At 44.6% G+C, this 14,316-nt stretch overlaps 1 protein-coding gene across 1 annotated transcript in view; it reads left to right on the plus strand.

The window, feature by feature from the left end:
- The window catches only part of LOC147725901 (uncharacterized), a 290,139-nt gene that overhangs the window by 55,325 nt on the left and 220,498 nt on the right, over positions 1 to 14,316 (plus strand). The window contains exon 2 of the mRNA XM_086960041.1: positions 5,265 to 5,420. Coding sequence (XP_086816167.1) covers positions 5,331 to 5,420 — 90 coding nt within the window. The 5' untranslated portion in view covers positions 5,265 to 5,330. The remainder of the gene's footprint in view (positions 1 to 5,264; positions 5,421 to 14,316) is intronic.

Consider the following 14,316-nt stretch of genomic DNA (forward strand, 5'->3'; position numbering starts at 1 on the left):
GACTTGCTCTGCGTTGTAAAACTCCATTTCTATGAGGCCTTGAAAAGCCATGCAAAGTGGGATAAAAAGTGGCGCTCTGGCAGTGCGAGCATCTTGTAAATAGGCCCCTGAGCATCAATAAATTCTCTGTATATTCTTTACATCCCGCAACACTGCTGCAGGGAGGGAAAAGACGCACCATGAAGCGGATACTTGGAGTTCAGCCCTTAGAATGTGACCCCCTTCGGCCGCAACCTGCCTTGTTTAAGCTGCACGACAGATCAGTGTCTGTCCTGCTCTAAATAAGCCACTTTATCTGCATTAGTCTCATCGTCAGAGTATTCACTGTCCATTGCCTCAGTGTCAGTCTCGGAGACATGTTCAGAAGGAGACTCAAGCCCTGATGGGTGGTCGACCTATAGGCAGCTGATAAAATGCCACAAAGTGTTAGAAAACATGACTACAACAGCGTGCACAGAGTACACTGCTTCACGCTGGAAGGCAACCAGCTGTGTAGGGACCAAACAGTACATCTGGCTATAGAGTTATAATAGAAGACCCCATCAATGCAAACCAAAGATACATCGAACTTGCTATGAACAGCTAAAATGTAGAGCAACTGCACCTACTGTGCATGCACACCGCAAACACCAAGGTAACTCAACAAAACAAAAATACCAAGGAAGAAACACATCACAGCTTTTGCAAAAAGCAGCAAGTGAATTTTGAAACAAGGTAAATATGCTGAAAGTATTACAAAAATTGAAACAAAAACATTCGAACAGGGTAACGATACACACTTCATTTAAACATTGCAAAAAAAATGTTTTCCACACATGCAACTACACTAACTTCAGATCTACCGATACCGAAACCATGTGCAGTATATGCAGCCAGAGAAATCAAAAGTGTTGCAATTCAAACATGAAAGGACATTAACCCGTTGCATGCTTGTGACGGAACCGCTCCGTCACAAGCCACGGGTGAGCTGTGCTTGTGACGGAACGGTTCCGTCACGGCCCGCTCGCCGCGCCTGCGCAGCGCGAATTCCGCGCCTGCGCTGACTAATTAATGGGCGGGCGGGTTCGTGACGGAACCGTTCCGTCACAAGCACAGCTCACCCGCGAGCCGTGACGGAGCGGTTCCGTCAGAAGCATGGGACCACCGCGCGACCCCCCCCCCCCCCCCCCCCCCCAGCGCTGCGGCGGAATAGCCGCCGCAGCGAAGGGGTTAATAAGATCACAAACATGTACAAAACACAGAAAGACGTAAAAAAACATAGAAGTCGACGCCGACAGCAACATTGAAGCAGCATCAACTAATAATATTACAAAGCAAAAGGATAAAAATAGAGAACAAATAAAATGAAGAAATCACAAATGAAAACAGAAGAAATTCTGAATGTGAAAAAACAAATAAATAGCACATGTACAAGAAACCTCATAAAAGTGCAATATTAAAGTACTAGCCACTTGCTACTTTCAGTTCAGTAGCTAAGAAACTTTGAATGGTGGTGCTTGGAAAACAATCTGTAAAAAACACTGTATAACAGAAAACCAACCATTTACCAAACAGCGGTGCCCAGGACAAAGATGAACGCATAATGGAGTAACCACTAGAACTCATTGAATGTGACAAAGGGATACAAATAAAACACGAACAAGCACAAAACAGATGAAATGCTAAATTCAGATAGTTGCAAATGGCTTCTCAACCTTTTGCCTTCCTCCTCCTACTCTTTGATGGATTTTAACTTTGATGGCCTTAGGACTCTCTGCACTTACCACTGCTAGCCAGTACCAAAGTGCTTGTGCTCACTCCCCGATGCATAGTTCGATTGGCATACACATGATTGGCATATTTAATTTACAAGTAAGTCCCTTGTTGAGTAGGATACTATAGGGATTGGGACTGTAAATTCTACCAGTGGGCCTGAAGCAATTATTGTGCCACCCACTTATGTAGCACTATAAAACATGTCCCACTCAGGCCTGCCATGGCAGCCTGAAGGCAGTGTCCAACTGCCATGTCGACTTGGCATTTAAAACGTTTTACCAAGCCTTACAAAATCCCTTTAATTGCATATTTCATCCCTAAAGTAGCCCCTAGGTAACCCATATAGCAGGGTGCTGTGTAATTAGAAGGTAGGACATTTACCTTTACGTTTTACAAGTCCTAGAAGTGAAAAACCTCAAAATTAGTTTTTCACTACTGTGAGGCCTACCCCTCCCATAGGCTAACATCTGAAGTTCCTTATTAGATTTATTGAGCTGTAATTCCTAAATCAGAGTAGGCAAATCTGTCATTTTTGGCATCTATGAACGTGTAACGATAAGCCTTCTTTAATGGTAAAGTCATATTTATCTTTATACGTTTGAAAATGCCACTTTTAGAAAGTTGAGACTTTCCTGCTCCTAGCCCTCTGTGCCTGCAGTCTGCCTTAGGTACCACGGCTGGGTGTAATTGACAGTTAGGAGTTTGTGAATTCCTTCCCAGACAGTCATACAATAGTGGGATTAGCAGAGCCTGAAAAGGCCATTAACTGACTAGGCTGGGCTCGGCCTCCACACAATAGACTTAACAACCCTGTATTGTCAGTTCAGTCAGCTAGGAGCGCCAGGGCAGGAGGGTGGGGGTGGGGGGTTTGCCGAAAACTCCTGAAACTTCAAAGAACCCTTCTGTAAACTTCTACCAACTTCTAGGAGCAGACAACCAGGATATAAAAATAGGGCTCTCAGACCCACTCTTCAGTTCACTGCAGGTCCTGTTGAAGGACTCTCAGAGGACTGTCTGCTGCTATGACCTGTTGTGCACTCTGCCAGAGTGCTGCTGTAGGTGGAAGGACTGTTTTGCTGCCTGGAACCTGCCTTGAACATTGAGAGTCCAGCCCTGCTGTGGAGCCCTGCATCTTCACCTAGTCAAAGGACTCCAGAAGTGACTCCAGGGGCTAGTTTTGCTGGCCTCTAGTTCAGATTCACCGGTTCATGACATGCTACCACCATCTTGAACCAGTAAAAGCATATGGACTCAGCCTGAGTAAGGCTTGAACCTCAAAGAGGTCTCCATCCACTCCTGGACCCTTGACCGTAGTGCTAAAAGTGCCTAGATGGCCAATTTCTATTAAAACTTCTTTAAAAATCATACCTCCGAGTCTACTAATTGGATTTTCATGAATTTGGTGTCGAGTAATTTATTAAAATGTTCTCCATTCCTCTACATTAGTTTGGGATTTTGATTGTGTCGCGTTCTCACTGTATATCTGTTTCTGTACTGCATAAATACTTAACACATTGATTCTAAGTTAAGCCTGACTGCTTTTTGTACCAGTCTACCGAAGGTTAAGCACAGGTTAATTTAGTGAGTTTTTGTGGTTCACCCGCAAGGGATTGTGGTTGTTGCTTGACCAGGGCTCACACCCCAGTCAACCAACATCCCACCTTCTCTCACAAATTTACAGCATTTGATATTTGTCAATATATTTTAGCATCCTTGTGTCCTTTTTAGATGCATGGATGTCTTTTGGAAACAAAAATGGAAAGAAACACAAGAGCTGTAAACATCAGGCACTTGTATTCTGTGTGTTCGCCTTGTGGATGGTGACTGGTCTGAACAACCTATACACAAAATTACATAAATTACCCAATGTTGCATCTACATAATGGACATTTCTCTCTGGCCTAGTCAAGATGGTGCCTCAAAGCTCTTTTGTGGGTTGGGTAAATGCTGCAAAAAGAGAGTCCATTTTCTTGTAATATACAGCACCATCATTCACGGGTGAGGAGGCCTGTGCTCACCCTAGACGCAGTGCATAGAGTTGTTCAATGCATGGAAAGCAGCATGAGGTGGAGGGTACAGCAAGATTACTGGGCTTGGGTCGTGGTGTTTTTGCATCAGGGGGACACACATAAAAGAAGGAAGGGCTGAGGGGCCTTGGGAGTTGGGAACACATGTATACTGTTAGGATTCAGGTATGGGGTGCTGGAAAATGGTAGGCCAACGTGTGTAATGTAATCCTGCTACTTTCCTACATATAAATGGTACCAGATTAGTGAGTTTCAAATATAATGCTGAAAAAATAATGTAGCAGAAATATTGAACACCAAAATGTCAACATGATAATTATATGAAATTTGTACCATTCTGAGTACTATCGTTTCATGCTGGCCTATTTTTGATTTGCTGCTATAAATTAGATTCATTTTTAGATTGTGTTAAATGTTTGCACAGTTAATAGTGTGCTCCAGAAGCATTTAAACAAAATATTGACAACTGAACTATTGACATGCTTAGCATGTATAGGTAAGTATTGATTTACTGAACATAACTCCACCTATTTGTATCTTGACAATATCTATTTCTGCAAGGTGCGTCCCTGTTGAGTGAAGAATAGCAAGTCTGTACTTCGGCAGCAGTAGGCGACTGATGAAATACTTGAATCAATGTCAGCCATTGTTAATCACTCGGGCAGCTGGTTGGTCCCTTCCAGAAGGAGGTGGCCCTTCTGCGAATCAGTAAGGCCGCTGCTCCCCATGGGAACCGGCCACCCCAAACCGCCAGTGTGCATCTATCTATAAAGGAACGTAAGCAACTCAAGACCGGTTTCAGCCTACTAGTCCTGTGGCAGAGTGAGTGCTGGACCCAGGCCTGAACATTCCCATCACACTTAGGTTGTCTACTGCAAAAACTGTAAGGTGAAAGGAGAAATGGTTGAATTAATCTCAAGCCCTGGGATTACTCAGGGCCCCATTTCAGTCCATTGTTTTCCATCCTCCATGCCATTCTTGACAGAGGCCCAATCTTATGCAATTCAGTACTGACGCTGCTCCGCACGGGAACAGTACACCCAGAAGTGGCAGGCGGAGCCCGCTCCTTTTGGGTTGGACAAGCAAACCAAGACCAGTTTTGTCCTAGTAAGGTGCGGTCAGTAGGGGACCGCTTCAGTCTTATGGCATAGTCAGCATCAGATCCACGCCTGCAACAAACAACAAGACCATGGGTGTTCTCAGTATTTAGTGATTATGGGCAGGTGTTTTAAGGTGATATAACTTGTCCTTTCTTCAGAAGTAGGGTGTTCATGCTTGTATGGTCTTTTATTTGCTGCTTTAATTTGTTGTCAGTTTTAAATGTTTTTAAAAATGTTTCCACATTGCATATTATACCAGGTTTGCCTCCATCTTGTCCCCTTCTCTTTTGTTAAACTCTCTCCTCTAGGTACTTCTTAAATCTGTCTACCCTCCCCCTCACACTGGGAGACATTGATCCATTGTGTTGTCTTGTTACTTCAGGGACCTCTCATCTTCGGGACACCCAGGACCCTTGGAGCATTGAAGCAGTGAGGGTGTTCGTTCACCATGGGGAACTACTGCATGACAATGGTCAACGAGACCCCGTATGTGTTCAGCTACACTTACTCCTATCTGGGGAGTGACAGAGATCTCCAGGTGAGTATCTCAATGAAAGACAAGCCATTAACTAGAGGGTCTTCTTTTATTGATGACAACTTCATGAATTCGGATCTCCAGAATGGGCAACATCCTTTGCAACGCAGCCATTACATCGCACTACACTTACAACATAGTCATTACATCTCAACATCCTTTACAATGCATGTCACTACAACGCAGGCATTACAGCGCATGCCACTACCTCACATGACACTACATCGCATGTCACTACAACGCAGGCATTACAGCGCATGCCACTACCTCACATGACACTACATCGCATGTCACTACAAAGCAGGCATTACAATGCATACCATTACAATGCATACCATCACAACGCATAGTACCCCTAAACTATCCAAAACTTACCCTACTGTTACACCTACCCTACTGTTACACCCCCTGGAGTTAGAATAGTAATGTTTACCCCTACACTATCCAACACTTACCCTACTGTTGCACCCCCTGGAGTTAGAATAGTAGTTTTTACCCCTACACTATCCAACATATACCCTACTGTTGCAGCCCTGGAGTTAGAATAGTCATTTTTACCCCTATACTATCCAATACTTACCTTAAATGCAAAGTAATTGTATGAGTTGTAATGGTAAGCATTGTGAAGGTATAATGCGATGTAATGGAATGCATTGTAAAGGTAGTTTCTAAAAATGCGATATCGTGTCTTGGGATTTAATGGAGTGTGTTGTACAGGATGTTATGATGTAAAAACTTTGTTGTAAAGGCATGCATTGTAAATGTATGCTTTGTAACGTAATACATTCCTCCAGAATACAGATGTCAGTGCTGGCTGAAGCAACTGTGTTTGGAAGAACTTATCCTTTTATCACTGTTCACTCAGGCAAAGGTTCTCTCCTACAGACTCCATCTCTAACCACTCAGGTAAGGGCTTATCCTAGCCCTGTGTTGACATCCGAAGGTGCAAAGAAAGCAGCAAGAATTGTTTGAATTGCAGAATTTTCCTGCTAATTGTTTTGTGGGAAAACTTGTCCCACACTACCAATATTTTCAGGATTTTTCCTATGAGTTTAAAAAAACTCTAGAAAGTGGATTAAGGTCATCAAAGATGGCCATTGTTACACAGTATCTTCTGTATTTTTTCATTGATTAACACTACAGCTCCTTCTATCACCCATAAAACCGTAGCGTTGGACAAGGTGCTGCATGAATCCAAAGCTGTGTCTGAATGATGAAATGAGAAGACTGTCAACCCTCCAGACGCCATCCACTCCAATGAGGCCATGAAAAGGGGTTTTGTGAAGCCAAAGTCCCAAAATGTCTTGAACAAAGGGAGAATCTGATTCCAGTGTGATGGTTGGAAGCCCAGCCAACAACTGCTCGGATTTACTAAACTTTCACGCAACACAATGTAGTAAGGGAACTTGCTGCACTGAGGAACATGAAGGGAAGATAGTATAAATAGTATAAATATGCTGCATTTCCAAAGAATTGGCACACGTCGGCTTTCTCCTTGCACTGGTGCACTACATAGTGCCAATGCAGGCACAGTTATGTCACAACACAAGGGTGCCTGCAATTTTGCCCGAAAAAGTACTATCTCGCACAAAAACAATTCTTAGAAGTTTGTTCCTCTTTGTATATGCAATGCAGAATGCAGAACACATGCAAAAAGGAAGTGATGAGGAAACGTAAAGATATTTCTCATCATTCACCAGTCTCTGATAGATGCACCATTTAGTAAATCTAGGGTGCATCAAAAACCATAGGTACATGCACGGGAACGCCAATGCTCCACCATTGGAACGCCTCTCTGACACAAGGTGCTATGCGCTGAATTTGTTAATTTTTTATTTCACTACGACAGGCAGTCCAGGATAGAACAGAGAGGCAGGGACATCAGCAGCAAGGCCGGAACATAAGTGTCTCATTTTAGATTTAGACAGAGATCAAGATTGGTTTGAGATATTTGAACAAGAAAGGCGATGCCTTTGGAGGAAGAGACCTTCAAGTACATCTTTATCAATTTGTCTTGTTATTATTTTTAAAAAGGGTCCAACTCCTCATCTTTATTTAGACCATGCGCCAGGGTATTCAGAAGCAGAATCCACATACTTAACTTTTTCTCTATTTCCTTTCTCTGCATAATCCTTTTTTTTCACACATGTTCAATAGCATTCTCTTTAGTTATTATATGAAGTGCTCTGTTTGAGGATAGTCAGATCCACCTTAAAATCCCCCTGTTGTATTATTATATTATATATTGCGTATCGTTTATCAAGTTCATCATTTTATGTGTTACATTTGGCTGTCATAGAAAGCCAGTAGAATGAGTACTGGATTCCGGATCTGGGTTTTCACTGCTATGAGATAGCAACAGTTGAATAAAATGATTGGGCCACATGTATCAAGCTTTTTTCCAGTGCAAACTGGTCAATTCATAGATTTTGGCCTGTTTGCAACTGGTAAAAAAGCACTTTGGTATGTAACAAGCCCAAACGGTGATTTGGTAGCACACTGCCTAATCACATTTTTGGTTTGCGACCAAATACTGATTCTGTATTTGGAAGGAGCATCCCTGTGAATGAAAAAAAGAGAGGGTGTGGTCCACCGGGCTAGTGAATCTTCTCAAACAAACTAAAGCAAAAAATGAAGCTTCTCTTTTTAAACAGATACTGTTTTTCTTTTTTAAAAAAAGGGGTAGCATTTTTTAAAAAAGACTGCTGTATTTAAAAGCAATCACAGACACGGTGGTCTGTTGACCTCAGCAGGCCACCATCCCTGTGTTGGCATTGATTCCTAATGAGTCGCAAATTGTGACCTACTTCATTAATATTCATGAGGTAGATCGATTTGCAACCCACAAGGAATCGGTAAATCAAACCTAATGAGTTTCTTACATGTGGAATAGCGATTTCCTAATTGCGATTCACTGAAAATCACAATAGGTAATCGCTCCCCCTAATATTGGCACAGCTGGACCTTTGTTTCCACTGATGTCACCACTGCTATGCTCACTTTTGCATGCAACCCGTTAATCTCCACAAACCTGAGAGGCGAAGGATCGTGCAGGTGGCCTGGATCTACATCAACTTCCACTAGCCATGTTAAGCACAGGTCTCTGCAGACAGACAGACAGAGTGAGTGTGGCATCGCACCAGTGAGGCTGTGGCTCCATGGAGCACTGAGAGCACAGCTTCGGGAAAGAGGAGGAGGAAAGGTGCAGATTGGCAGTAGGCATTTATACATTATCTTTAATATGTGGGCTTAGCAGAAAGCAGGAAGACAGCAAGGGCCAGATGTACAAAACCTTTTGACATTCGCAAATGGCCTCATTTTCAGAATTGGGCCATTCGCGAACACAAAGGCATTTAGAGATGTACAAAGGCCAAATTGCAATTCGGTAACTTGTTACAGAATTGCAATTTAGGTTTGCGATTTGGTATTGGGAAGATGGGTGTTTAAGAAGCCCCATCCTAATGGCAAATTACAGTGGTATGGATGAATGTTTTGGAACGGAAAAAGAGATCCAATATATCCACAATTTATACCAGCTTCAAGTTGGTGGTAACCCATTTGCAAATGGGAAGGGCCCCACGAAATGAATGTTTGTAAAAACATTTAAGAGCAGGCAGTGGTCCCACAGACTACTTCCTACTCTTAAAAAATGACAAGAAAGTGTTTCATTTTTTTAAACGCCTCCTGTTTTCCTTTAAGGAAAATGGACTGCATTAAAAAAAAATATTATTTATTCAAAAGCAATCACAGACATGGTGGTCTTCTGACACCCACAGGAACCATTACTGTTATTTTAGCGATTCCAAGTGGGTCGCACACAGAGACCTACCTCATTCAAATTAATGAGGTAGGTCGATTTGTAACCCACTGGGAATCACAAAATGTGTCAATAGCACATTTGTACATTGATGTTTGCGATTACCAAATAGCGAATCACAAAAAATGGATATGTGGTAATTGCAAATGATTACCTACATACATTTGGCCCTAGGTTCTTTATAGGTAATGCTAAGGGGTAGTGTGAGAGGGTGGCAGAGTGCCTGGTTCGCTGATTGTTAATTTGGTAAGAGGAAGGGAGTTGTGGCCAGTGAGTGGTATGGAGTAAAGACTACGGTGCAAGAAGGGGTGGAGGGATAAAGCAGGAGTCTCCTGTATCCCGGCACAAGTGATGGAAGTAGGGGCAAATGACATAGGGAGCATTCATAGCATAAAACTGTAGGTCGGTAACTGTGAAGAGGTGGGATGTTTGTCACCTCAGAGTTCTTATTAGCATCATAGACAACATGAGATGCATTCTTTCTCTCTTTTGATGTCGCAAAGAACCATAGGTGAAAACAAATACTGTTATTCACAGTTATCAATCCATAATTCATTCTTTCTTAGATAAAATGCATACTAATTTCATTGTTTTATTCATTTGCTGTTCACATTTTTATTTTTGTGGACATGATATTTTCTTTACATTTTCTGATTTCCATTCTTGTTTTCTCTCTGATTTTGTCCCATAGTAACATATCACTAATGATGCAGCGTCAGTTTATTTTCTGATAGTTTTTTATCTGCATCAGTGTACTATATTGACCACTATATATCATCTATACAAATAATGGCCTTTTATAATTTGTGTTAAACATGTGATAGCCAATAAATAAATTGTCAAATACATAGTGTGGGCTTCCTTGTAAGGAGTCTGCAGCTACGTGTATTATCTGGAGTCATGGAGAGATGAAGCAATGGGGGCGTGGCTTGCAGGCTGGTGGCGGCCGGCACGTGAGCTTGGAGCTCCACGCCGGCCCGTTGATTCATCCGCTTTAACTATGGCCCTTTCACCGGGGATGCAGCACGGACCCTCCTTCTGAGGAGCAAAGTGCCGGGGAGTCGCTCGGGCCCATTAATTGGCTGCATAGGGGCGCTAAACTGCTGCGGCGGCCGCTAGAAGTTTTCACTGCTGCCATCAAGATGGCGCTGAGTAGACAGTTGGTGCACCGGGAGCTTGACATGTTCCCGCACCACCTCAAGTAAGAAGGCTGGTGGCCAAACTGACGGAGAGCGAAGGGAGATACGCTTCTGGGCACAATCGAATGAACAGCGACATAATGGCGGTGCTCCATGCCTGGCCTGTCTCTCATGTGGCTGGGGGCTGTTGAGAGTTCTTCAGCGGCTGGCCCAGGGGACTCGGGTGGAAGAGCCCTCCTGAGCTGCTGAGAACCCTGCGATACTGGCGACCACAAAAAACCCTGGTGAGATACTTAGCGGAGCGCTAATGGAGCAAGGCTGAGTGACGCAGACTAATTACAGGACACAAACAGCGGTAAATTTTGGCCTGGTCCGAGTCGGACTCACCATCACACAGGAGGATCCTGGGTTGGACCCCTGCTTGCTATCAGCGCCTGTGGGTGAGTGATTTCCGCGTGGGATGGGGGAGCTGGATGCTGGAGCTTTGGGAGGCGTCCCCCCTCACCTCTCATCTGGACTGCCTGATAGTGCTGGATGTTTCGACCTCACGCTGATTGGGATGGACCTGTAGGGGGCCTGAACATGACCACGCGGAGAAGGAGCAGGAGGGCCTGGCCTTCTGGAACCTCTACATGGGGGGTGACTGCCTTCTGTCTTACCAGGGACAACTTGTGAGCCGGGATCACTGCCGGAGCTGTGGAGGGGTGATTATCCTGGGGACCTTAGAGGTCTGAACAATGCGAGCTACACAGCGTGCAGGCGGACCTTTGCACGACTGTACTACAGTGCCTGGAATAAAGTGCCGCGGGGCTGAGTGGGGCGGGTGGCCTAGACTGGGGGCGCCGTCCTCACCTCACCCGATGGGGAAGCCTAGGGGGAAACAGGCACTGGGCCCACCAGAGCAGGAAGACCGGGGGCAGGAGGAGCGGCGACCGGATTCACCCACGAGGCCCGCAGAGGCAGGAGTGTAACAGCAGTTGGCTCGAATATTGCAGGCATTTACAGACACGAGGGAGGCCCTACATCAGGTTATAGCTACTGCATCAGTGGGGTTGGGGTTGCTGCTTGCAGAGCACTCCAAGTTGGCAGATAGTGTGGAGCAGGCCAAAACATCCCTGGCAACACTGGAACCGGCGCAGGAATCCCTCGCTGAACAGGAGGGAGGCATCTCCCATAGGTTCCTGATTTTGGAAAAAGAGCCAAAGATGCTGAGGGACACAACCGGAGGAATACCATCTGCGTCCTGGGCCTGCCGGAAGGGGCCAATATGGTCCAATACCTGGAGGACTGGCTCCGTGACACAGTGGCGCTGGAAGGGTTGACCCAGTTCTTCACACTGGAAAGGGCCCATCGGATCCCGGCTCGCCCACCGCAGCAGGGCAGACCGTCGCAGTCAGTAGTGGCTAAAATCCTCCATTATAACATAACATAACATAACATAACATGTGTATTTGTAAAGCGCTCAATTACCCAGAGGTCTCTTGGCGCTGAATAACAGATGTTCATTGTTACCCAACTCAATGGTACTTATTTTGTCGACCTCAGATGGATGAAATGCTGAGTGGACTCCCCCCGTGATTTGAACCTGTGACTATGAGGTTGAACACAGACCCCTGCAACGGATGCATCAGTCCACTGAGCCACCAGACCTGGATATATATTATAAGGACAGAGATCTCCTCCTGCGGACAGCACGCATTTCTGGACCCTCCAAGGTGGATAACAGCAAGGTTTCCCTTTTCCCAGACTACAAGATAGAAGTTCAACGACGCCATGCATCTTTCCTGGCCGCCAAGAGAGGCCTGAGAGACTAGGGTCTTCAATATTCCTTGATGTTCCCGGCTCGGCTTCCGATTATCCTCAATGCCACAACCCACTTCTGCGATGACCCGATGGAGGCATGGGACTGGCTTGAAACCTACAAGACAGGTCGACGGCTGACTGGGAAGCCTGAGGGGCATGATTCCCCAGTGCGGTTGCCTCAGCACCTCCGCAAGTAACGGCGGCACCCTGCCACTCTGAAGACACCCAGCTCATACTAGACAGCGTAGGAGAGGTCTGTTGCATTGCGGGCGCTGCATTGCGGGCGGTGTCTGAACTACTCCGAGACCATAAGCAGTCCTCAGGAGCTGACACAGAGACGGACAAGACTCCTGAGGGCACGGACACCGATGGCTCTCAAACTAGTAGTGTGCAGTTGCCACATGTCACACTGGGCACAGCTGCCAAAATTGTTTGATGATTTTATTTTATGCTTGCGTAACCCTTTTTACTTTTCAGGTGCCACTGGGAAGGTTTCAGCCTTTGTGAACTTTTGTACTGCACAGTTTATTCTATGGTTGTTTTAATGTTCGCTGGCCGCAGTGGGAGGGGTGTGTACTTTATTCTAGTAGAGAGTTGTATCCCAGGGATGGGGTGTAGAGTATTAAATGTGGCATGAACACGGTTGATTCCAAATATACTTGCGGACGGTAACCACCCGTTTGTGGCCACTCTTCCCCTTTGTTCCTCTGTAGCCACTAGAGGGCAGTTAGTTCTCAAGTAGTTTGGATGGGGGCTAGTCTTTTAGTGCCTGTCCTTGGGAGGGGGTTATTGAGGTCATTCTTACTGTTGTAAGGGAATGTTTAGGGGGTATTGGCATAACTTTCTTGAACGAGCTGTTGATGGTTGAAAGGAAGCAATATTATGGGTTCGATGTCTGAGATAAAGTGTATATCTGGCAATGTCATGGGTATGCATACCATGTTACGAAAAACTATAAACCAAAACACAATACCAGTATTGCCAACTTAATTACACTTGGACCACGGATGGTCACTCGAATCGCTGACTGAAACAGTGACTCTCGGAGAACAGTTTTGTCCGAAATAAATCAAAATGTTTTAATTTTTATATAACATATACCATATCAATGGGCAATTTTTTGTTTTTTTAGATACACATTTGGATAGCTCCACAGAAGTATGTCAAAACAACAAATAATGAAAACGAGTACAAAAAGACACTTTTTAGACAAATTGACACCTTGCATTCAACATTCATACGGGACAACACACATATAAATATACATATATACACAATCGAAAGATTCTATTTACAGCATATATTTTTGAAAAACAACGCATTGGAACAAACAACTAAACAATTTTCATGTGTTTGAGAGTAAATCAACAATTCCTAATGCTGGATAGAGAAGGTCTACGCGTTTCGATGACCCCTTGTTGTGGGGAAATCTCGTCAGGACCAAAAAGCCTGTGAATGAAGGAACAAGATAGGGTCAACTAAGGGGACCGGACTCTACCTCTCAACGTATCAGAAAGGATAAATGAAACTAATCCTACCTTAGAGTTGCTGGGTGCTCTTTTGGGATTTATACTGTAATAAAAACAGAACCTGTTTTAACCCATGGTTAAAGACGCAGAAAAAACCGCAATCGCATTTTCCTAACTATCTCATTCACTCGTGAGTACTTACATAGTGATGCGCAGGGTGCGCTCTCAAAGGGTTTTGTTCTCATCCATAAGTGGAAGTGGAGATCTAAAAGAATGGAAGGACTAGTAAGAGATCTAGTGGTTTGACTGGTGGTAGCAGTAGCTATCGGTGAACCGGAGACTACTTACATCTGGTTGAAGCGTGGAGACGGGGCTGTTTCCCGGATCCGCACGGTGAAACGCCTTGTTAGATTAGTTCCTGAAAGGAAAGATGAAGACTACTGTCAGTATTCTTCGTGGGAACTACGTGGGCTGGATGGCTATTCTCTCACAGTTCTGTCAAGTTGTTCCGATCTACCTGTAGGCTTGTAGTATGATGAGTATATCTGGGGGTCCACGTTCTTCGGTCTCTGTCAAGTGAATGCAGATACCGGCATCATCCAGTTCGATGTTTCTTGTCTCGTGTGTCCTGGTTTTTAACTCACTTCCTGGTCATAGGATTTGTGGGGATT

Source organism: Lissotriton vulgaris, chromosome 3_1, assembly GCF_964263255.1.
Source record: "Lissotriton vulgaris chromosome 3_1, aLisVul1.2, whole genome shotgun sequence".
Taxonomy (NCBI): Eukaryota; Metazoa; Chordata; class Amphibia; order Caudata; family Salamandridae; genus Lissotriton; species Lissotriton vulgaris.